The sequence below is a fragment of the Palaemon carinicauda genome, chromosome 11 (genome assembly GCF_036898095.1).
Source record: "Palaemon carinicauda isolate YSFRI2023 chromosome 11, ASM3689809v2, whole genome shotgun sequence".
Classification (NCBI taxonomy): Eukaryota; Metazoa; Arthropoda; class Malacostraca; order Decapoda; family Palaemonidae; genus Palaemon; species Palaemon carinicauda.
In genome coordinates this window covers 138,795,875-138,823,046 of record NC_090735.1, presented here as the reverse complement: position 1 = coordinate 138,823,046, position 27,172 = coordinate 138,795,875, and the positions used below count along the sequence as shown (strand labels likewise).

The 27,172-nt window shown below is 35.2% G+C and overlaps 2 protein-coding genes across 2 annotated transcripts in view; both read right to left on the bottom strand.

Moving 5' to 3' along the window:
• The window catches only part of Trs20 (TRAPP subunit 20), a 75,560-nt gene that overhangs the window by 48,168 nt on the left and 220 nt on the right, over positions 1 to 27,172 (bottom strand). The gene's annotated exons all lie outside the window — the stretch shown is intronic.
• LOC137650242 (uncharacterized) lies at positions 4,619 to 27,127 on the bottom strand. The gene is made up of 2 exons (XM_068383515.1): positions 25,397 to 27,127; positions 4,619 to 20,062 (listed from the first exon to the last, which is right to left on the bottom strand). Exons 1-2 carry the CDS (start codon positions 26,328 to 26,330, stop codon positions 19,065 to 19,067), a joined length of 1,932 nt encoding a protein of 643 aa, XP_068239616.1. The 5' UTR covers positions 26,331 to 27,127; the 3' UTR covers positions 4,619 to 19,064.

The window sequence follows — 27,172 nt, the reverse complement described above, 5'->3', positions numbered from 1 at the left end:
AGAACGACACCCAGAGACAGACAACACAAATAACTGGCAATTTAAACCATAGCTGAACATGTGCTCGCAAGAGAGCATAAGGAGAGCGTAAGACAAAACCGACTCAAATTAATTTGATTTTAATTAAGAAACAGAAAGAAAAAGAAAATAAAGAGAATTTCCTTGATAAAATCCCTAAATAAAACAGAAAGCTACTGGTTGCTACCCAATTCTAGAGCCTGGAGTCAAGAAAAAGGATCTTTTGTAGCTAAGACCCAATCCTCAGGAAAGAGTACAGTACATTACTAAAAAAAACTTCTATTTCCTGTCAAGAGAAGCCCATCTATGAGCCATTCAGTCGAGAAGAGGAGGTCAAAAGGCAGGCACTGGACTCGAACCAGTCACAAAGGGAGGCCAGACACTGCATCCCCAAGGGCGCAGATCAAGAACACAGCATTACTGGATGTTGACAAACTCCCAAGAACTGATATCAAGAGGAGAGGAAAAAATCATAGTGGGCAACTCCATCCTCCAAAGTGTGTTCCTAACTGTCCCAATAGATCAGAGTCAGGCAACATCAGGGTTATGTCCACATAGCGCCAGATCTCCAACAGAGACCGCCATACTACCTATCGCCTTACTCGTGAAGGTGTTGTCGCCAAGAAAAAACAGTACAGGTAGGAAATGGCACTATTTCCATGGAATGAGTGCTTGGACTGACTAATTGGTTTAGTGTTAGGAGACATTGGTGGCATGTCAAACACAACTCAAGTTTGTTAACACCGACCGAATACTACCTGCTACCTTACTCCCTAAGGAGCTGTCACCAAGCGACACAGGGTGACAGGTAGGAGGCGACCCACTGACAAAGTGAGTGCCTACTCATTTTGCTGGTTTGGTGACAGGCTTCATCAGAGGATATAGACGACACAGCCGAATTTTCTAACACCAAACCGCAGCATTACTCTTTTTGTCACTTGTCTTGTGTGAATAACTGATGACGAGGAGCAAGAAATCAAGAGTAAAAAAGCAACACTGTTGCTAAAAGTTGGTTATACTGTATGTCAAATGCTCGACCTTCGTTCAGCGCCAATTCCTACAGGCCAAGAAGCATCTCTGCTAAGCAAGAATGTAAGCACCACTCCCACCTTACAGCTTGACTTTGGCAACTGAGCTCGTCTGCTAGACCATTCCTCATCTGGATGACAGTTCTACAGCACTGGTATGTATACAGCTGAGATGTACATCTGCATTATCCATTTGTAAAGGAGAATGTGACTATGTCCCTTTTCTTGTTGATGAGGGAAACTAAGGTGGTGTTGTGGGAACAACACTACTAAGTGCCTCCTAAAACATTTCTTGAATATTTGCAGTTAGAATGGTTTGCATTTCCAGGACATTGAACTGCAAAAGTTCACTGACCACTGGCTCCTTTGACTTCTTATTCCTAGAAGAAATATCAAAATCAGAATAGAAAGATTAGTTGGAAGAGGAATGAACTACTTCTTTCATTTACCAACTTACTCCTCAAGATCCGCAAGCAGTGTTCCTATTAATTAATATACTGTATCTGAGCAACTATCACCGACTAAGCTCCCCAATGGGAGAACCACACAGGGCACTCCAACAGGAACCACAACATCGGGGACACTATCACAGGGTAAGTGGCAGGCACCCTCACTGGCGTTCATAACACAGACATAAGGGATAGGGTCATAGGAACCGAAAGGGAGTGAGTCATGAGCCCCGGTCTCGGGCAGAGGGGTTAGGGACATAGGGGAATTGCACTACAGCTAACTACACGGGGGCAGGCACCAGTACATATGTACAGGTTTACCGAAGCCTTTTACAATCTTCGTGTACAGTGGTGGAACCCTGTGGGATTACCACTGGGGCACTGGTACTGGGATCACTGGCACTGGGATTAGCGCAGAATCCATGGTGTCACCACTGTACTGGCAACACCGGAGCTTAGTGGTTTAAGCCTTTCTTATGTCAATCATCATTGGCAATCTCCATGCCAGAGCTTCCAGCACACAGAGTACAGCAATCATCTCACACTCCACAAGCCTGAAAAACTCCCTGATGTAGATCTGAGTTCACCCTGTTTCTGAAGTATAATCCCATGGACTCCATAACTAAGTCAGTGGCTTATAGTCAGAAGCTTTAGCTACAGCGAAATCAATGTGGAGCGCAAAGTACTGAACAGTCTCCAGCAATACCTGGGCCTGCCAAGATTAGTAATGGGGAAGGCTTGGCTTTCACAATACTCAATGTACTCGCCTGCCTACAGGAAGCCACAATTTACACTTTGAAATCAGGAGATAATTGAAAACAATTAAGCCACTAAGTGGTGATTGGATCTATTGCCGGTGATTGGATCTAAGGTACAGTATTGCCATTTTATCATAAACTAAAGGAGTGTCCAATGTACACTTATAGTCCTGCTTTGTTCCAATGTAATACAGTACAATATATGAAACCAATATTGCCATTCAAACTAAAAAGTATAAGAAAAAGAATAAAAAGCCTTGGTGGACGCAAGTCTCCGTACTCGTTACAGTCGAAGGCAGATGGTTGGTGGCTACTCGTCCGCTCTCACCACCTATCATTAAGGTTTTCAAAATGCGTTCTAGCTCCATTCCTTATTTTACAGGACTAAAGGTTAGTATATGCAAAGGAACAAATAGGACAATAACTTTTACTAATAAAACAATGGTTTAAATAATATTAGGGAACGATAAAACCAAACTGCATTAGTGTCACATACATTTACCTTACATAAGAGAGTAGAACAATTTTCCCAGGAACTGTGTAAGTTCATGTTCTCTCAGATTTTAAGGAATATAAAGAGCAATCAACACTAAGCTTAATACTGTACACATATGTAAAAATAAGCTGTATGTTTATTCATTATGTATATCATAAAAAAAATATATTACCTTATGCAATGAACAAATACAACTGAATATGCATTTCAGATATGGGATATACAACTGTTTCATTAGATGCAATTGCAATGTAAAAGTATAGATTTGCAATTACTACTTGATCCTATAATTATCTTTGCCCACTGTCAAAATTATCAACAAGACCATCTAAATGAATTCTCTCAGAGCATGTGCTTTTGATCAACAGCAACACAATGTTACTTAACCTCTCTGGACATAGAATTTCTGAGAAATGTTTTCATTACTTTCATTTTTGAAAAGCCTCTCTTGTAAAGAGAGCTGGTGACAAAGTGGTAGTAATCAACAATAACTTGCACAAAGTCAAATGCATCCTTACAAGGACATATGTACAGCATTGGAGATTGTAAGAAGGGCATCATATACTCCAAGGCCATTACAAAATAAGGAACAGATGAATACCTACAGCAAACCTGTTTAGACGTTTTGCCAAAAGGCATTAAAAAAAAAAACTTTAGATACTATGGGAGTTATGGAAATTGGGCGGTAATTAGCTGGCCTAGAGCTACCATAAACAGAATTGCTTAATGGAGTAACATGAACTATCCTGCAACAAGAGCTAAAAGAACCTATTCTTGCTAACTTGCGGTCTGCGGAAAATAACAGAAAACTTGCGAGCTAAGATTTCAGCAATTTTTTTTAAAAAACAAAGGAAAAATACCCTTTGGGTCTACACCTCCATAAACATCAAGGCCCATCAAGAGGGTTTTAATTTCATGGGACTGAAAAGCTAAAGTAGTTAGTTTAGCCTCAGGAAAACAGGGATGTAGAAGATAAAGTTTCTAATTACAGTACTCTGCTTACTGTCAACCATCATCCAAAGCGTTGCCTTTTCCTTTGGACAATGAGTTTAAGTAAAGGAAGAACTGATAAGTCTACACCAAAGAGTGCAGCTTTAAAGAAATCCCATCACTTCTGTTCCTGATTTAGGGTTTCTTTTAATGTTAAATTGCATTCCTTTTCAGTTGAATCATAAAATCTCTGAGGAACAGCTCTTAGCAGAGTATAGTTATTCCAAGTGAATTCTAATCTGTTACCCTCCCACTGATGATAGAACTCCTCTAAAGAAGTCTCATTCAAGTTTTATTATTTTGAATTCCAGATGGAGCAGACCATTTTCACATGTGGCCTGACACCACCACCACCATATATCACTTGCATTTGTTCTTCAGGATACACATTTGTTGTATAAAAAGGAACTTCTCATGAACTCCCAAAGTTATTAGCAAATGTGTAGCTTTCTTCAAAAAGTCTGAAGAATTCCGCTACACGAAGCACATACTTTGCAACATCTATCAAAACTAAATTGAACATGTGACCATAAGTGCACATGATAGGCAAAAGGTGCTCTGGCTTTAATGTGGGTATAATTACAGTGATAAAAATAATAAACCTGAATAGTTTATTAACAAATTACCAAATGAAGTGGACTATCCGTAATAAATAGTTTAACCAGAAGATTGGTGAGTCAGTCTCACTTTGGCATTAGCAATTGAACAAATGCAAAGTAATGTGATCTAACAGAATAAGAATTTGATCACTAATTGTATAGCACAAGAATACCGTAGTTTGATGCACAATAAAAACACACTTAAAACCATATTTAAAAAGCAAGATGTGAACCAAGAACAACCAACTGGTTGTCATTGAGGTTTCAAAAGAAACAAAAATATTTTTTTGCATTTTATTTTCTTATAAATTTTGTATTTTCTTTTGATATTTTGCAGGAACACTTTACTCTCTCCTGAGTTTAACAGATGAGGCACCAAACTTGAAAAATTCTTCACATCACAACCAAATGCTACATATACCTAAAACAAAAAAATATAAACATTCCCTTTCTTGTTCTAACATTTATAATTTAATCTGTTCCATCCCAATCTCATATGGAGATCACATAAAAACGTGAAAAATTGGATAATATTTACATCTTGTTTAAATATTTTCAAAATATCTCCCAGCTTTGACTTTTATGAGTTCTGTTGTCAAAAACTTAACTCAAGAGGATAAAGACATAGTGGTATAACATTCTTTCATAAACGGCAAAATGCACAAAATTTTAAAAACCTATTTAAAAGAATCTTTACAAATAATATTAAAGGATTTAATTGTACATTAGGGTAGCTTTGTACATGCACTTCTGTCAGGAGATTGTGAAAAAAAGATCATATATTTATATGTACTACCCAGTACTGTACAGTATTCCGACTTTCTTCATTACCTTGAGCATAAAGTCTATTAACTTCAGTATTCTCCTCCTAGTACTGTACATACTTATGATTTACATATACAGAATATTATATCCAATTAAGAAATTGGTAGAAATTTTGTGGTTTCATTGATACAAATTTCCATTTCCCAATAGCTGCACTCAACAGATACTTTCCTTAGTCACAGATTAAAACAATTCAATATTTTTTTCTTTACCATCAAAGTTTAGTGAAAGCCAGTGCTAATCAACAGAAAAAAAGATAAGATAAAAAGACGAGAGAAGAGGTTAAAAAAGTATTGTAATTCATTCATGAAAATATAAATTTCCTAAACTTATATGAAGTACAAAACTGATACAGTACTATATTCTATCTAAACAATGAACTGTCATTACAGAAAGGTAAAATTTGTGTCATTAGTTGAACTACACAAATCTCACCTGGAACTGATATCAGAGGACAAATTCTGATTTACTGTCACAATAGTGCATGTCAGTAATGAGCCATTGCTGAAGTATGAAATAAATCAACACGTGACTTGTGGTCACCACAAGAGCTATGAAAAAAGATTCATGGTACTTGAGGGTGACACACCATAAACAAAAGGTAGAGAAGGTAACTGACAACCTTGATAGAAGAAACAACTTAGAGGAATGATATGACTCAACCCCTCACAGACCAACTTCAACAAGTAAATTAACACTTACCTAGTGTCATAATCTCTAATAATTACTACGCTTTTAAGGTCAAGTCCATAAGAGAAATCAAGAGCTGCAAATTATAAGCTACCTCTATCAAAAGAGAAATCAGTTAATCTAGGAATTATGGTGGTGAAAAAACTTGAGTTAAAAATAAACTTAGAGTATAGTTCAGTTTGTTCAGGATATAATCAGGATTAACTTCTTAGCAGGTCTAGACATCCTGTGTGTAGGCTCCCTAGAAAAATAAAAAATTCCTAAAATAATTTTTATTTTTTACCTATACAAACCTAAATCTTTTCATGTGAACATGCTTTCAGAAAAGCTGGGTATGTCAGTTAAAACTTTGACATGGTGGTGGTAGTTACTGCTAGGCTTCTCGGCCTCCACTTTAACTTTCAGCCTAGAACTTTCGGGCTGCTTGAGACAGAACTATAACTTAAAGGAATCAGGTTTGTATACTGCAGTTAATAAACATACAAATTACTTTAGAAATATTATTTGATTTTTCCTTCATAAGTACAAACCCTTGTGCTTTAATAGGACACTTATCCTTACGAGAAAATCTTTATAACCAAACTAGCTGGTTTACTATCTCAGAAAATATCCAAGCACTTTGGTCCCATACTGAAGCAGCAAATGTGATGACTTCTTGTGAATTTCCTAACGACCTAGTAATGAGGATCCAGTAGGTTAGGCTGAATCACTACCAGGAACTGGTAAACGGTCAATGAATCATTACCAGGAACTGGTAAACGGTCAAGGAAAAGGTATATCCGTGTGGAGGATATGTCAGAATATATGGTCATTATGATAAATGCGTTTGCATACATTTGGCCATCCTCCCACTTATTTGGGAGGATATGGGAGAAATTTCTACACAAAATTACTTGTAATAAACGTTGCTCGATCATGTGGCTACCTTACAAACGGCATCCAATCCTTTCCAAATTGGGCTATTTTCCATGTTGGTGCCCCTGAACATGAACGATAGCATCCTTTTTCAACTAGGCTTCTAGCTTAGCTAGTAATATTAAAAAAGGGATTTTGACGAAGGAAAAATCTATTTCTGGGAAGAGGCCTGTGACGGCCGGTGAGAAAGGTCCTTCCTTATACCTTTCCTAATATAAATCTTCCAAATATACTAGAGAAAGATAAAAGCATGGAATGCAGAGGTTACAACCCTCGCGCGAACACCTTGTAGGTGTCGTGTATTAAACAAAGGCGTGTGTAAACCACTATTCACAGGTTGTCTTCCATTTAGATAATCCCTTCATCAATGGGGAGGGCCGTGACAGGCCCTAGATAACATGGTTGAACTCCCCAACGACACCTACCACGCGCGCCCTCTAGGACATCCTTCTGTAATTGGACTTGCAGCAAGCAGAGTTTTTTTTGGGCACAGTGTTTTTTCGAAGAGTGGAACTAACAAGCATTAGCTGATGTCCATTGATGATAACTGATTCTGGTTCTTATGCTTTTCTAGGCTGAGGGGACCTTCGCCTTAGCCCAGTGGTTCCCAAACTTCTTCACTACCAAGGGCCCATTTTATTTTAATGATTTTTCCCCAGACCCCTGGATATTGAAAGCTTGGTCAACTTACCACGCTGCTTTAATAAACTAACAACAAACTCCTCTATTAGAAAACTAGACTAATTTCTGCAGAGGCATAGGTAAATGGAAAAAAAAATGGTTCAAATATATAAAAAATATAAAGAAAGACATACAGAACAGATCGCAGCATAAAAGAAATGCTAAATCTCATTAACGAGATGGGTGATGCTGTTTTGCTGCTACTATGATTCAAATTTTAGGTTCAATTGCAGAGTTGTAAGCGAAGATCTGGTTCTACATTCATCTGTATTTTGATTTCATGTAAATCAGCTGTGAGAAAACCTGCTTGCATAAATACGTAGTAGGGAATGGCATTGGATATTTCACGGCCTTGGTTGCCAGTTCTGAGTACTCATTTTTCAATAATAACCAAAAGTCTGATAAATTCTAACGGCTGAAACGTGATCTTAGTGAAGTGTCACATGAAAGTTCAACAAGTCTATTTTCTTCTTTTGCTGTTAATTCTTTTACATTTACATGAAAAGGATCCCTAATCCACTTGTTATTACCATCATGAGAAGGAAAATAATCACTAAAACTGATCCTTAATCCTTGCAAATGCTGAACAAAAAGGCTTCTTATTCCTTCAGAAGTTCCATGAAAGTCATAAAACATTGAAAAGGGTTCACACACACCACTATGCAGATGTTCAGACCACATACCTAATTTCTTGATTGTGGAAATTAGTTACAGATCTCCCTTGTAGGCTCAAATTTAGGTTATTCAAATATGTAAAGACATGTATGCCACAATAGCTAGCCACGAAAAGTTATTAAACCCTTCTCTCCCAGGATATTATTTATCATGAAGAAATAGTCTTATTTCATCACGCAACTCAAATATAAGGGGTAAATACTTTAACGCGACAGCCACCGCACTTGAGAATGCAAGAACAGTTTTTATGAGCACTACCCATCTCCTCACAAAGAACACTAAAAATAGAAGAATTTAAGGGCAGAGCTTTTATGAAGTTAACTACTTTCACTACTTTGTCGAGCGTCGTCTTCAATTTTCCACTTTTCTTTTTTGCTACAGATTCTCTATGTATGTGGCAATGAGTCCACATGACATTAGATATTATAGCTTGGATTTTTACCTCGAGTCCTTTGTACTTTCCCAACATTGCGGGAGCCCCATCAGTACTGACTCCTACACACTTTGACCAACCAATTTCATTAGCCATTATAAAATCATTCAAACTATTAAAAAATAGACTCACCAGTTGTGCATGTTGGCAATGACTGGCAAAAGGGACAATATTCCTTAATTGTACCATCAACTTCATATCGCATTAATGCAAATCAGCACTATTAGCAACATCTGTATTCTCATCTAATTGTAAAGAATAATACAGACTTTTAATCACTCTCTTCACTAGTTGATTTTTAACACTGTTAGACATGTCTTCTATTCGCTGCTTGACAGTTGTCTTAGGCTGGTCTTTTTTGAGAGTGGGAAGATCTCCTGTCCTGGACTAATCTTTGACAAATCTTTGAGTGTGGGAAGATCCAGATCATGGAAAAGGCAAAGCGAATCAGATCTTGAGCATTAAATGATTTCAAGGTGTTGAAGACACCTCATCAAAGTTTTAACAGGTGTATCCAGCTTTGCTGAAGGCATACTCCTATCAAAGAACGAGGGTTTCTATTCGTGAAGGAGCATATCTTTTATTTTGAAAATTTACTAAAAAATCTCCAGTTTTGATGAATAAATCCTCGGAGAGTTTGGAGATAGAGAAAAGGTAGTGTACTGGGAAATGTGAGGGCTACCCTGTTAATCAACTTGCGTGATGTTAAGGATAAGAAGATGCATATCTCTTCTATGTCCAAGGATTTAAAAGTTGACAACAAAGATCTAGAAGCATACGTTTGAAGTATTGCGAGAGAAACATTTTTTCTCTTAGCTGAAGCCACCTCAATGTACAACAAAACACCCCAGTGCACACTTGAGAGCTACTAAGAGATTCCTCATCACTTCCAAGCATACTACACATAGGCCCATTTTGTAAATCTTTACACCAGGTACCTCCTTACTAGAACAAAATAAACCACCCCAATGGAATCATCAGAAATAAGAAAATCTATTAAATGTTCAAAACAAGACAGAATTAAAACAGTTGCAATAAATTATTGTGCTAGCTCATTTCTGCAGAGTTAACACAATTACACTCAGTAGCTACAACTATAGATGAAAATATTCTCCAACTTGAAAGAAACCTTAGGATCCTGTAACTTGGATCCTTCCTATTACACAATTTACAAGCACTGGCCCAACAGCTTTGAATATGCTTCAAATATTCAAATACAAACTTTCCTACGACAAATGCAATGCTGCACATGCAGACCCCAACCAGACTTCAGACTTTATGAAAAATTAGGGACAGCACTGGACTAGATTTCTTACAAGATGTACCGTAATCTTGAAAAGATTGTTTTAATAAATTCAAATGATAAATAAGATGATAGCTTTAATAGTGTGACTAAGCAAATCATAACTGTAGTTTTGAAATTACATGAAGGATACTAAAGGTATGCTACAAAAACTATCCTGTAATTTCACATGAAAACTACAGTATAGGGGAGTCAATTGTAGCTTTGCAAAGCAACATGGGATATAAAGAACTAATTCTCAAAAATCATGCGACTCACAGCTAATTCTGTACTTTTTCTTTTCCTTATATTACAAATTATTACCACTTCTAAATGACTATAATGCATTATCAAAAATGGTGGTATATCACTTACGAAAACTTTTACGAATTAAAAATTCTCCCATGGCGACTTATCTCGCAGAGTAATTATGATAAGAAGAAATCAAATTAACTGTTAGTTTACGAACATTCTTTAAATATATGATCTCTCACACAGAAGAAATTACATCATTTTTTGTCTTTTAATCTAAAACATATTCATATCCAGTTCAATACATCAATTCACCCTCTTTACCTGCAGATATCAATAAGACACAAATAACTGTTGTTTAGCAAATATTGAAACGTGCTACAAACAGCTAAAACCACAGAAAGACATTGCATCATACGCACCGACTACAGAACTTGGAAACAATGAAGTGCCTAGAGCACATATAGCCTTCAGTTCACAAAATTTTTGATTTCGTCAGGATTTAAGGGACAGACGGATTTAAACCCAGCCCCAATGAATATCAGGGGATCAATGTATCCTGCAAGTATAATCCTTTAAAGACATTAGGTAAAAAATACAGCTACTGTATTTGGTAATCCACAACTCATACAAAACTCCTGTCTGGTGATCACCTAGTCATTACACATTACAATCAGTTTTTACCAGGAGGTTCAATGACCCTTAATAAAAATACACACACAATACACTGATAAATAGATAAAAAATACGCCTTCTTACAGGATAATTCATACACAATGCAGAGTACAGTACACACATTTATGCTCTATAGCTACTCTTGTGCACAGGTACATATACTGTTAAGTTTACTTTTCTCTTAGGAAGAAAAATCAGCACTGTATAGGCCGCAAGTCATAAATCTCAAGAAAATTACTTTTATTTTGTAGTACAAAAATAGATGTTAAAAGATAATGTATCTAGGAATTCCAAACAAATCTTCGTATGAACTTCAGAGCAGAATGATGGAATTTCCTCCTTTTCAAAAATGTATCTCTGAAAAGCTTGTTTCCCAAATATTGTATAAATGACAAGAAAAATCACCACAATTAACAACAAAGTTTGCTTACTAATTCATCGTGCTATTAATTCTGCTTAATCTAATAACTGTACATACAATACTTGCACTCAAGTAATGGAAGCAGTAGTTCATTTAACGATACTCCAAACGAAACAGAACTGAAGCCTTAAATTTTAAATGCTTGGTACCACCATATGCCATTACTTTTTCATCCATTTAAGTAGAAAATCTGAAACCTCAAAAATTATCATAAATACTCTTGTAAACAAAATAAAAGGTAAATATACCTGAAGTCATAACTACCAAAAGATATAAAATATCCCTTTAAAAGTTACATTCTTTACTAGCTTTATTTATACAGCATGAACTCAATTTTCACCCTAATTTCACATTCTTTTAAGAAGGCACATAAATCAACAGAGTTAATAAGCACCCTTGAGCTCCAAATATTACAAAAAATCTAAGGCTACAGACTCACGACTCAAAAAGTAAGAAACTATTTCAAAACCTAAAAGGAGTCATATAAATAAGTTTAATCGCCTACCAATACACCTGTAATCCTTTCCTTGGACTTCAACAACATCACAACTATTAATCTTAAACATAACTAAATTGGCCATGAATTGAAATCTACACCAAAGACAAAATGTTTTACAGCAAACATAGACGGTTACATTATGATGATTTTTTTTTTAAATTGAGGAAAATTACTGAGTAAAGGATTTAAAACTAACCTCAATGAAAAATAAGATAATGTAGCACACTGATAGTAAGGACATGACTAAGAATTATTCCGTCCTTTCCGTTATCATATCTTCTCAGATCACATCCATCAGTTTGCCAAAAGCTACAGTACTGGTCATGACTAACCATCACCAAATTAAGAGGGAGGGAGAGAAATTACAAAACCTGCATATCAAAAGGAACATAAAAACATTCAAAGATATCAAAGTTAGTCCCAAAATTTGGACTAACTAAAATTCAAACTTCGGTCTAACCTTACACTGGTTACCAAATAGGTTATTCCTAAAATGCTATATTACAGTAAATAACACACCACTGTGAGATCAAAAACACAAACCAAACATCTGATTTGCAACCGGTAAACCTGAATACAAACTACAATACCATAGTGACTTTCAGCAAATACACTTACTTCGCAAGCCACGTTTCCTTTTCCCAGCAGCTTTTTAACTATACACCATAGCAAACTTGCATCATACCTGAACATCACTAACTTATTATAAAAATATGATAAACATATTTTATATATTGTAAAACTTTGTTGATGCAGTATCAAAACATTTAATAGTTTTGTTTCATCTTGAATTCCAAAGCCAAAAAGACCACAACAGCAGATTAAAATCAGCCCTTAAATTACAAGGGAAGGAATGAACAATAAATCATTTTGTTAGAACTTCAACAAGATAAAACTGAGGGAATATCAAATAAGGAATAACTTTCTAAATGCCAATATCTTGAAAGTAATACTGTACCTATAAAGCGAAAAATACAGTAATAAAAGACCTAAATTTTCTTCATATTAAAATCAAAGTTTTGAAGATTCTTGGCATTCGATACCCATAACTTACTAGTGCTTCATCTATCCACCAAAGACAACCTAATATTGATAAGAACCACAAAGGAGGTACCACCAGGAACTCGAGGCAAGGGATAGTAATCTACACAGTACATGAAAGATAAACCATTTACCTCCAAATTGACAAATACAATTAAGGTCTGGAGTCAGGAAGGTAATGTAATGTAAAATATGATTTTGTATGTAAAGATATAAGATTCTTGCTAAATTTAGAAAACACACAGGATATATAATGAAATACAACATGACATTCTGCCTATGCTATACTGTCTATCTCTTGAAGGAGAGAAATTAAAAATTCTTCTTGAACAGGTCTGGGAACTGCCTAATAAAAAAAAAAATGACTCATATCTGCATGTTGTTATGAGAAAAACGATAAACACAAAATGGCTGGCACTCAAAAAGCTATGGATTTCAGGAGTGGAAACTAAAATATGAGGCTTGAAGAGGAAGACAAAGAAGGACTTGAAGACAGACCGAGAGAAATGTATTGTAAATAATAAATCATAAAATGGTTTGCACGTTTATCTAAATGTTGATGAATAAACTATATCTTGTTTTAACTATTATTACTTTTCTGTAACATAGTAACAGGCAGTACCAGGAAAGAAAGAAAGTCACCACTGGAGCTGCTAATGAATGGCCACTTCTAAAAACCAACCAAAATGGCATTGCTGTCAATTGGAAAACCATAAGACATAGAAACCTAAAACTGACCAATAACCAGATGAAAGGATGAACTACACAGACACTACTACTTCTGACAAAAAACAATATACCACAAACTGATGGTTAATGGCCAATGTATCTCTTCTAAACTTTTTCCCTTCCTGTAAGATTGATGATCAAGATAAACCATTCTCCTCTGGATATTCCTATATCCTATAAAATAAAATCTGATACACTGATTTACTATTGCAAGGAGGTAAAATCATAAGGGAAATTACCGCAAACTTAAAGGCAAGCTATATATAATAGAGAAAAATGTCCTTAAAGGTTTAAAGGTCACTCATAAATGTCAGAGGCAAGGGACAGTGACAATGCCCTAGACACAGTACACTGCCCTAGAGACTGACCATATATACATATGATCAGCATCCAGGCCCCTTTCCACCCAAGCTAGAACACAGGAGTCAAGCAATGGCTGCTGGTGACTCAGCAATTAGACCTATAGGCTACCCCAACCTGTATCCCTCACCCTTAGCTCACAATTATGGTGAAGTTGTAAACACTAAAAGAAGCTATCAAGCTTGAGCGTGACTTGAACCCTAGTCTGGCAGATCGCCAGGCCGGGATGTTTCCAATAAGAAACCACAAACCTTAGTGGGGAAAGAGATTGTCTGTGTTAGACATACAAACCATAGTATTAGGAACACTCCAGATAAGTAGAGTATTTAAATCTGAATAAATTACGAGACATTTAATTACCAAATTCAAAAAGATCTGGACTGAACTTGAATGAAGAGTGGAGGAGAAATAATCTGTGGGAAATCTTGCCTTCTTTCAAACACTAGTGATACCTCCTTAGCAGTAGTTATACTTAGAACTTGGATAGTTTACTTTTTGTCTTCAGCAAAAAAACAAATACATAAGGACATTGTGTTTTATGTTTACAAAGGAACATCATAATCTTTTATAAATATGAAATAAGCCTCTTTTTAGCCAACAAACTAAGGACACTAGAACAAGAAAATCTTCATGATATATCAGATCCTGTCAAACAAATAAATAATCACACTAATATTCTTTAACAGTGTGGGGGTATTAAAAAACCTGTCACAACCCATATGTAACTAGCCTATATTAGAAGAAAATCATAAGCCCAACTACACTGTAGCACCCTAAAACACCAAAAATCATATGAATAAAGTTGTCTTAAAAAACTAAAGAAGCCTCATCAATAACAATTCAAGGATAACACTAACCAAAAAGATAATGTGTACAGTATAAAAAATCAATCATGTACACACCAAGTGATTAATGGGAACACTTGCAGAAGATAATGTTGAAAACTGAAAATGGACTGAATGACAAAAAGCATCCATTAGAACATCTACCCTTCTTTTCACCAAGTCACAACACTATATCCAGAAAATTTGGTTATTTCTAAAAAATAATTTTGACATAATTAATGTACCAACCTTTTGCATTGAGTATATCAATAGGTTCATTATTTAGTATTCTCCTTTGAGCAGTATTCAGAAATGTGTGCTATCTAATAAATGTTGAGAATAACCACCTAGCACATAGGCCTCTAGAAACTCATCCTAAACGAGCAATATTCTTATATGAAGTTAGGAAAATCTAATTATAAACCCAAAGTATCACTTACAGAAAATAAAAAAAGGTTTACTGCTAAGTGTCAAAATACACTGAGCCAGCCTTTCCTAATATGGCAACTAAAAAAAGTTTGGATTCGTTTACAGAAAAATAACTTTCTAATTCCAAGGACAGAAAATAGCTATAAAGATGTAATTCTCAGTGATAAACAATCAAGCAATAATTGGTGACCACAAGTCATCCTTTCACTACCTGGAAAGATGATGACAAAAAACATTACAGAGATGAGTTCAAGATAAAATCAACACGTCCTTTTACCCTCACATTCAAAGTTATTAGGTATTGTTCAAAAACTGTGCATGAATAATGATCGCATGAACTTCAAACCCGAAATCTAAATCGTATATCGTTGGTAATTAAATCAATTTAAAATTACTCTTGAAGTATCCAAAAATCAGCAACTAATGATAAGAATAACTTCACTAAGCCTTCAAACAACAGTAACAAAATTCATGCAAGAATATTCCACAAGGTATTAGAAGGGTATAATTATAAAAAAGAAAAATAATTTCACACAGCCTGATTTAGCTACCTAATTATTCAGCACTGATATAATAACTGTAGTGGTTTATGCATCGTTATCTTGTTTCGAACATACGCAAAAAGTCCCACTGTCTAATATACTAGAATCTGATGTAAGGATGCCAGACAACTCAAAATCAATCAACCAATATGCTAGAAAACAAGTTAAATATCGATAACACTTAAAGCAGAATATGATTTACCCTATGCCTGTCTAGCAAACTTCAGAATACAAAATCAATACAATAATAAATAGTTTAATCCTACATTAATAAGTTAAAAATGGCAGTAATTGGCACTGAAAAGTGCCACAATAAATAAGGTAGGAAGCACAACTTCAAGACAGTTACACAACAGAATTACAGATAGCTATTAATTCATTTATAATACAGCAGTCAACCAGATATAAAATCCAACCACTATAGACTTCCAGCATACAGAAAGGCCAATAAATATGAAACCATCAAAACACCGTGGCAACTGTTATATGCACCGCATTAACACGGCTACAGTACTCTTTTCTCGAACTTGGATTCCATCACATCTGTGCATTAAAGTTACTTATAAAAGCTCCAAAATGTAATTATGTAAAAAACACACCACTACAGTTTCCTTACTAATCACTGTATGGTAGGTTTGAGAATTGAATTTCAGTATTCCGACAGTTTGTCCCCCATTAATTTACATAGGAAACAGAGGGGAGGAAATATTTCCTAAGTATGGAACCTACACCAGAATCTTTCTTTTATTTGCCCAACAAATTTTTCAACAAGGTGATGATAAAAAAAAAACATAAACATTGAAGATTATTATTATTAAAGGGGGAGTTTCACCAGGCCAACGAGTCAAACTTGACTCTTACAGAGATAGCGTAACACCGAAGAGAAAAGGAAGCTTCAAAACTTTTTCATGAACTAGTTCTAAGGAAATCAAAGTATCCATGGCTTGCCTTCACACTACTATCTAATGATTCTTCTCAACTACTACTACTAATGCATTAGACAGATCTAGCCCAGTATACCTTAGCACAGAGACCAACATGGATTTGTATCGTCTGATAGAAGCAAGAGATATTTTTCTCAATTCTCAAAGATTCTGATAAACATAGATCCTTTAGACTTGTTCCCTATCATAATTATTCAAGCAAACAAAATAAAAACCCAAATATAGAGAAAAAATAATTGAACAGACCTACCGTAAAAGATAATTCCGTCAAACTTTTACTATTGAATATTTCTCATACAAAAATATAACATGCGATTTATTTTACATAATCCTGATGTAATTGCTTCCTAGGCTACCTTTCAATATAACTCCACACTAATTTTGCATTAGTTTTTTATCAGTGTCACCAAAAACCTTTTACCGTGATCTAATAAAAAATATTTACTGTACGCCGCCTAACTTTATCAAAAATTAATCCTCATTACCTTTTCTTTATGTAACATACAGCTACTGCATTTCAATTCTAAGGATTATATTATCCATAACCGGACCACAAAGCTAGATTATTAGCTCTCACATAACTATTCCAAAGGGAAAGTAGAAATGTAAGACATGCATGATGTCTTTACTCTTTAAAAAAAATTTTTCCATGGATAAAATGTTCACCCAGATGGGGAGAAAGGTCCAAATTCAAAAACTTCATTTTTAATAAACTAGTTTGTTCAAAATCCAAGTTCCTGGCTAAATCTATGGTACAATGTTGGACAATTCTGCCAAATTTCTTTGAGGGATTTCCGCCCAAGATTTGTCACTTATTGTTGGCTGAGATTAATAAGGTAACACTGGACATGATTTAATATCAAGGATTGCATAACTCAAGCCAGTTTCCATAATCTAGGAGTCAAAGAAGCCAAGTTCAATAAAGTGAAGGCAAGACAAAATTACTTCAAAATTGCATTGTTTTTAAGCGGTAGAATGACACAACCCTAAACTAGACTGAAGTTTGACAACATAATGAATGCATACATATACAGTAGTTCTATTCAAATTATCTTTCAGATGATTCTGCTGCCAGAACAAATATGAAAGTAACAATAGCCTGACTTGACAGTTTTCATAAAATGGGGACCACAAGTAATATCCAGAGGCCAATGACTAATTGACACTGCTTGTTAATTCAAAGGGATATGATAATTTACCCATAAGATAACCAAAAGACATATGATTTTCTTTTAATTGTTAGTCAAATATAGCTTCAAATGCTGAATTCCTGTGAAGCCTATTAATTTCAACAGATTCAAAGCAGTTCACCCAAATTATAAGAAAAAAGCTTCACAAGGGGAAGCTACAAATAGTGATGTACTTGTCTTTCTTTTTGAGTTATAGGATAAGCTCAAAACCCATCCAAATACTGAAATTCAACAGAACACCTGCATGATAGAAGATGCTATTCTGCTCACACAATAGACTCAGAATTTCACCAGCATCAACAAACAGTACTTTACATGGATCTTAAATTGGCACACCTTAAAAAACGACTGAAACATATGGAACTTTGAATAATTTTTCGAATTTACAAACTAAATTCACACAAATAAAAATCACAAGGGGAGAAGATACAAAAATCCACATTTTGACAATACAGAACCAGCAAAATGACTTAAAGTGATAAGAGAAAAACTTGAAAGAGCAGTTGAAAGCTTAGAATTCTGCAAATAAATAACTCTTTCCTTAAAACAATAAAATTGATAGAAGCTCCATATGAATGAGAAATGTTAGCTTATGTGAGACAGTGATAATTTACTGTATTGCCTGATGATTTACAGAAATTTCCAGATTATTTTTGGTCTTTCAAATACTGTACAGCCAATGAAATTCTAGTAAGTCTCAGTTTCTGAAGACAATACCATAAAAAATACTCACAAAACCTTAAACCTTGTCATTCTTTGGAAAATTCAGTTATCACAGAATTCTGTTGAGAACTTTTTGAAAAGCACGGGAAACGAAAGAGAACATATGAAGATACTATATATGGCAGCAGCACTGAATAGCTGAAAGTAAATACACTTGTCAAAATAACCGAAATGAAATGGACTTCACAACAAATAGGATAAATTCATCACATTCTAATTTCTTGAAGTGATAAAAACATCTGGAAAATTAAATACCACATATATATACACAAATAAATAAATATTCAAACACAATGCTACCTGGCTCTATGTGAGATCCAACACATACTACAACCATTGATACAGCTTAAACATGGAAATTCAAATTTCACAACACATGACATGTAAAATACCTGTTTAATACACAACCATGACGATAAAAAAAAATGCATTGCTATCTACATTCCACCCTACAAATGCAGTTGTATGACTAAACTTATATCAAAAGGGGAAAATCCCATCAATCCATATTTACAACAAAAAAAAAGGGGGGGAATTCCAAAAAAATCACAAATTCACAACCTACAGAAAAACCACACACCTATCAAACAACCTCATTAATCAATATCACCATTTGTAGCACCAGCCAAGTTGAAGGCATTACTTTCGCGCCCACTACGGAGCAACTTTAACTTTAGTGCCCAGTACTGGGACTGGTAGGTCTGCGACTGCAGTTCTTTTTCCATTAGCTTCATTTTTAGTTCATGTTCCTGGCGCTCAAATTCAAGGCGTTGGGAAGTTAGTTTTATGGAAAGCAAGCTATCGTGGGAATCATTCTTATCATTGTCACAAGAAAAAGATCCCGAGGACATCAGGCTATTCATCCCGTGCATACTAGTAACACTGTTCATAGCAGTTGAACTTTGTCCAATGTTCAGTGAGTTAGAACTCTGTGCAATGGTTAGAGTATTTGAATTCTGTCCCATATTCAAATGATTTAAATTTATGGAGTTAGTATTCAAATTATGTGTCTTACTCTTCATTCCATGAATACTAGATCTTTTTGAGCTCCTGCTACCAAAATTTTTACAACTGCCATTTGTTTGATGCTTTCCTGGCACCATCTTCCTTAAACTAGGCATGGGCTTCATAGACTGCTGCAGAGAAGATGTCAAAAGTGGAGGGGATACATCTTTGTGCTGGTAATTGTAGTTAGAACTTACATGATTAGCACCACTTACTGGATTAGGAATATTTGTAATGGACAGACATGCCCCCAAGCCTTTTGGAAGTATAGAAACAGGAAGATCTGAGACCGAATTAATATTAGCTACTGAAGACGAACTTGTGGAACCATGGCTACTTTTCTTTTTCATGGGTACAACTTTCGTGCACTCTGGAATATTGTAGGAAAACTTATTGCTACTCTTCTTATAGTTGCTCTTTCCTCCATTTTTCCTAGAAAAGGGGGAGTGCTTTTGAGTTGCTGCCAGCAGAAGACTAGAGAGTTTGGGAGATTCCTGGCGAGCCCTCTTCAAAGCTGGTTCCCGGTCTTCATCAGCAGGAGCGCTAATCTCGCCATCCTGTAGCTCAGGATTACTATCCCCATCTTCATCTAGAAAAATATATACAGTACCATAAATTCCTATAATTTTTTATAGTTCTTTTATATACAGTATAGGCAAAAGATATTGCAAATTATGAAAAATAACAACAATAATCAAATGGAGAGTAATACTGTAATGTTAAATTTCCAAATCATATGATCAACAGTAAATGTAAAAACGTCCAAGCACTGTAAATATATAGTGCTATAAAAATTAGTTGCTAATACATCTTACCAGTACCAAATGAGATACATTAAACATTTATGACAATTTACATTGTTTCAAAAGTATATTTTCACTTTCAAAAACCATAAAACCCTAACAACAAAAGGCCTCCAAACCAATAATTTTACAGAATCATTCACTCAAGTCAGGATTTGCAATATCAACTCTTCAACAACATTTCTTTTTTTTTTTCTCTATTAGTTCATCCTGGTTAATTTCTATTCTTATTCTGATCCATATCTTCTCACCCCCAAAGACCTTTATAGAACAGTATTCTCTATTTTATAATCAAATTGTATTAAAAGAAAATGCATCCTTCAAAATCATTCAAGTCTGACTCAATTTGCAGCATATTCAAAATGACTAGTTTTTACATCCCAAAAATCATACACTTGGTTACAGTATTACAATCCACATTTGTATAACATGACTGCTGTGCTCTAGGACATCTTAAAAGTAAGTTTTATACTTTCCTAATAAGATGAGCTCCAGCATTATTTCATATTCTGTACAGCACCACCTTTTACCATTAGAAGTGTGATATATTCCCTCATACAATAGAATAAATATTTCCTTCCTTGAATAAATGTTATCTAAAACACAATCTGATAGTAAATATCAATTGAATATGTACTTTTGTTTAACTCTTTTGATGACTGTAATATCTTGCACATCATATTGTGCCTAGTACTGGGGTCCTGGCCCCAAACGAAAAAAAAAGAACTATAAGTACAGTACCGTATTGTATAATTTTCAAAATGCTGTACACAGTGACCTTAATATTTGAGGTATAACTTTAATACTGTACTAAGTTTGCTTTTTTAAAAGGTTACAATTTACAACAGAATAATCAGATCTACAATAAATCTTGTCTAGATATGATAAATTTTAAGCTGTGTGGCAGAAACAAAACTATCTACGGACACAAAAAAATTCTGTACTCTTTTTCCAATTTGACCCAGAAAACTCTTATATGAATTATGAAAAGAATTTATTGCAAAATAATACAATTCTGACCACAAAAAAGGTATAGCTAGAAAACTGTTTTTTTCCCATCATTATTTGGGTGCTGCTGTTCAAATAAGGTTCTAACACTAGGAAAGGCCTCTTACTATATATGCTAAGGGGCAATAATTTATTTCTAATGACCATTCTTTTTAAATTTTGATGTCACAGACATCCAGTGATCTGGGATGTTTGTGATTTTGACATTGCCTGGGACATCCATCAGTCATCAAAGAAAAATCACTATCCTTTTTCACTTTTGGCTGAAAATCCATTTTGAGTGGGGAGAAAAAAAAAAAAAAAAAAAAAAGGCAAAATAGTAGATGCCAGTTTTTCAGAGCTTGAAATAAGCAAACTTTAATATTTATGAAAAATGGTCATTCCTTATTCATTAATTAATATATAATCCTATCATTTTTTTCCTCCTTCAATAATGAGCGGTAAGCAATAGAGCACAGTACAATATATGCAATATTTAATGTTTCTAAAATTGTACCATTGTAAAATCACAATCATAACGTAGCCGAGGTTTCTTACCTATCTATGCTGAAATGATATGCAAAATACTATATACTGTACTACAGTGTAGAATAAGGTTTTGTACTATGCCTCAGTTCTTATCCTCTCTATCTGTGAATACTTTTGCACTTAGTATAAGTAATAGAAAAAATAAAGTAAGATGAGAGAATGTAGAACATACAGTACCTCAATGTACACCATACTGTCAGCCTACACCCCATAATAATATCATTATCATTATTACTTTCTAAGCTACAACCCTAGCAGGAAAAGGGGATGCTATAAGCCCAAGGGCTCCAACAGGGAAAATAGCCCAGTGAGGAAAGGAAATAAGGAACTAAATAAACTACAAAAGATATAATAATCACAAAAAGCAATTTTTTTCACTACATTAAAAAATATTACCCAAACAAAGACTGATTATATTGCTTATCCATTCTATCTATGAATCTGGGGTAAAAGCCCAGCACTGGGTCCCGGGAGGCAACTCAGTATCCATGAGCAACATGTGAAAACTTGGCAATTGCGGTATGAAGTAAAAGTTAAGAAGCTTGACAGTAAGATGGATGTAAGGAAGCAGGGGGGGAATTGTAGTTTAAGGTTTAAATATGAATGCAGTTAGGGGTCGAAAAAATTCTGTAAAAACCTTCCAGTAAGCGATGCTTTCGGAAACTAGCCACCCTGGAGCTATTTACCCTTTTATACTAATTTCATAGAAGTTTGAGACAGAAGCTACTGTACTAGTATCTATCATCTAACAAATAAGGTAAAGATTCCCCATTAGACTCCTTCTTAACCTGAGAGATGCAAGTGTTTAATAGAGCATTATTCATTAGATATTTTAAGCAAAAAAAAAAAAAAAAAAAAGCCAAATCAAGGATGGCCTTTCTCACAACAGCATATCACATTATGAGCTTTACTTGAAAAAAAAAAATTGAGATTCTATGTTCATGAAAAAAAAAAAAAATTAAAATCATTAAACTAATATCCCATAAAATATATCTATAGAAAATTCTTTAAAATCATAACTAAGGATAAACCCTTAACTTAACCTCCCAACCATCAACATCAATAATTAGCAGGAATAGTCTTTTATAGTAGCAACATCCCATCCCACATCTATCTCTCTCTCTCTCTCCCTCTCTCTCTATCTTGTGGCAAATAATTTTTATTTTCCCAACATATTTGCCCTTCACATTTACAGTGAACCCTCGTTTATCGCGGTAGATAGATTCCAGACGCGGCCGCGATAGGTGAAAATCCACGAAGTAGTGACACCATAATTACCTATTTATTCAACATGTATATTCAGACTTTTAAAACCTTCCCTTGTATGTAGTACTGTTAACAAACTACCCATTAATGTACAGAACACTTAATGCATGTACTACAGTACCCTAAACTAAAACAGGCACAAATATTAAAGGTGATTTTATATCATGCGTTTCCTAAACACGCTAAAAAGCACGATAAAAAATGGCAACCAATGTTTTGTTTACATTTATCTCTGATCATAATGAAGAAACACACTGGAGGTAGAGCTTTGCTTATTACCCATACTTTTCCTTTAGAACTACATCACATCTTCCTACTTTAGATAGATATATATATATATATATATATATATATATATATATATATATATATATATATATATATATATATATATATATATATATATATATATATATATATATATATATATATATATATATATATATATATATACATAAATATATATATATATATATATATTACTGTATATATATGGGTTATGGAAAAAATCCGCGAAGTGGTGAATCCGCGATGGTCGAACCGCGAAGTAGCGAGGGTTCACTGTACAGTATATGATTTTTACGTGTTCCATCATTGCGGTTTCCTAGTGATTTACGATGTAAAGGAAAATATTGTGTAACTGAGGAGTGTCTTCATTGCTCTTATAATGTCTGTTTCTTTCTTTTTATACTGCTTCCTTTAAAAGGTAAATACAATACATTTGAATTTTGATTAACTGCTGCTCTGTATTTTGAGGCTCTTATATTCTTCTCTTATTACAGTGACTAGGAGAGCATCCCTACTAAATCCTTGTAATGTATAACTTCCTTTATCAGATAAATCATCAAACCCTTATATAACTCTTTATTAAATCAATTGCCTTTAAATGTATTTGAGGAGCCTAACCCTATAGTAAAACGAGCCAACAATTTTCCGAGTATGAATATCCTTATTTTTTCACGGTTTCAAACTATATAACTACAAAAATTAAATAGTTTGTATACTATTAGTGTATATTCTACTAGTCATAGCTAAAATCTATATTAAAAGGTACTTGCATTGGAACAGCAGGTCTACACATCAGTTAACGGCGAGCCCAACATAGAACTCGGTGGTGAGTCCTTGGCAAGACTTAGTAGCAGCAACAATTTGAAATAAAAGGTATAGGCATAAAGTATTGTTATAAAATCATATCATCCATTCTAATAGAATAGGGAAGGCTGTCCTTTATGGAAGCACCATTTCACTCTAATAATATTTGTATTTGGCTCCCTTTCATATCTGGGAGCCTTTGTAGGGTGACGGCCAGATCCCGTAGAAAACGGGAATATTCTGAACTGTGGCTGTCGTTCTAAAAACGATTTTGGCGGGAGAAGCTAACTTAAAAAACCCACCTAGCCTATGCTAAAAGCCGTATCCTTACCCAGGGGGCCTTCCCCCCCCCCCTTACACAACAGTTTCCTTACCTACGAGTACGACGGGAGAAGCTAACTTAAAAAAACCACCTAACCTATGCTAAGAGCCGTGTCCTTACCCAGGGGGGCCGCGCCCCCCCGGACACCCCCCCTTACACAACATATTTAAGATCCGTAGACCATTTCCAAACGTTTTCATTCTATACAAGATAACAGTCGGAGCGATAACATGCAAATTAGGACGCTTGGCCATAGCGCTACTAACTACCCCATATCTGTAAACCCCTTTCCCCATAAATTTGTTGGAAGATCAATAATGAATATTTTAGCATATTCAAGAATTAAAATGAAGTCTAAATGACCCTCAATAATTGTTGAAATGAAGGGGAAAATGGAGTTTTTATGATAAAACAAAGTTTTATGAATACTTACCTGGCAGTTATATATATATATAGCTTCGAATATATATATAACTGCCAGGTAAGTATTCATAAAAATGGAGTTTTTAAGATAAAACTAAGTTTTATGAATACTTACCTGGCAGTTATATATATATTCGAAGCTATATATATATATAACTGCCAGGTAAGTACTATTCATAAAAATAAAAATTTCCAGATAAAACTACTGTACAGTATAGTTTTTTTTTTTCTTTTTTTTATACAGTATTACTCCTACTGTGCAGCATGTACATGAAACTATACCTACATGGGCTCCTGTCCAGTAGCTATCTCTGATCAGATGTCAAGGTTTCATCACCTACATTCATAGACATAACCTAACGTGGGTCACACAACTTTTCAAAAGATTTCAAAACTTCAGAAGTTAGTTAACAAGTGGTGCTATACCGAACATGATAGGCTATATTACATTTAAAAATAAAAAAGCACTGAACATAATTACCTGCACCATCATTGCTTTCCAAAGGTTCCATTTTAACAGCAACACCTGGTTCTGCTTTCACCACCTCGTCTGACTGCTCCATCTTTGTAGTCGCTCCTTGCTGTAGTTTGACGGCCTCTTCAATAGCATGCTGAGCCAAGATGTGAAGGTCCACCCCATCATAATTCATGTCAAGCTTCTCAGTCTTGAACATCATTTCTTTTTCTGCCTGTTTTGCCCTATATTTCATGTTATCCCAACATTTCCGAAGTTCCTTTTCTGTACGAACCATGATATTTTCGGTACTATTGTACTCTTCTACGATTTGTTGCCAAACACTCTGCTTCTCTAAGTAAATTTCCCGAGTTCGACTTCGAGTGTCAACAATATTTCTATACTTATTGATTATCTCCCTCAAAACCGCACGCTCATGTTCCGTAAATATATTTCGATGGGTCAAAACACCATTGGACATATTTTTTAAAACGGGATAAGAGTAATTTGTTGGTTCTACTGTAGTTATTACCTCTAATGGCAGATCATCTAATGGATAACAGTCCATATCTGAATGATTCTGGTTCTTTCCTTTGGCTTCCTTATGTTTTGGCGAGTCATCATACGACCCATTAGAATTCTTTCTCCCCTTATAAGCGGTTTCACTATTCTTATCAGAACTGGAGTGGTTAGAAACTGACTTCTGATTCTCACCATCATCTAAGCCTTCCTCAGCTTCACTCTCCTCTTCCTCCTCCTCATCATCATCGTCGTCATCATCGTCGTCGTCTTCGTCGTCTGAATTATCAGAATTTTCTTTATCACTATCTTCCTGATTATCTCCATCAGAGTCTCTCGATCTATCATTTTCTAATTCATCTTCTTGTTCACTATCACCATCACTTTCCATCTCTTCAGAACCGGATGGCGAGGGAGACTGTTCATTATTTTGTGGTTCCATAATTAGTTGTGAAAGGGTAACCTAGCCTGGGCTTAGAGACTATGGGAACACTAACGAAAGGCACCCAAACACTATAACAATTCACTTTTACTGTGGTTGGATGGGGTACCACATGAACATTTTTTGACCAAAACAAATGCTGGAAATGGGACTACAACTTCTTTGGTAGCCTAAACAACCAATTCTACTATCACAGGTCACCAAACTTCTCATGTGACAATCACCTGGTTCAAACATACATGTAAACAGTAGATACCCAGTATGATGCGCTATTATGCTAGCCTGGACAAGTCCGTTTTCGGAAATTCAGGACCATAAAGTACCCAATGGTTTTAAATCACAACTCCACATTGGGATAGGCTATCCAGATCACTACGAAAACGATTCGATAAGCAAACACAACCGAGAGCGAGAGAGTCCTAACAAACAACCCTCTTCAGGTAACTTTCCTTGTCCTTGAGCAACAAACACTTTCACTGGCAAGCACAGTAACCTTCAAGAGGATTGCTTCAAGGGCGAGAGACAGAACTCAGTCTTAGAAACCGAACATAGTACACTCCAGTGATGCATTTAGTGGTGGGGGCAGGGTGGAGAAAGACCTAAACACTAAAAGATATGGGTGGGAAGAGTGCAGGTGTCACTTAATATGGCGCCGGGTGAAAGGACCTCGTGCCTGCCTCGTCCTCATTGGTCGAGGAGGAGCTCGAGGGAGCCGCCAGCCAATCAGCGCCAAGGACCTCCCACTCGAACCTCACTCTTAACATGTTAATTTCACAAAATATAAGCAATGTTAGTTTATTTCATGAAAGTCCATCGACTACCTATTACTAAAAGATGCCTAA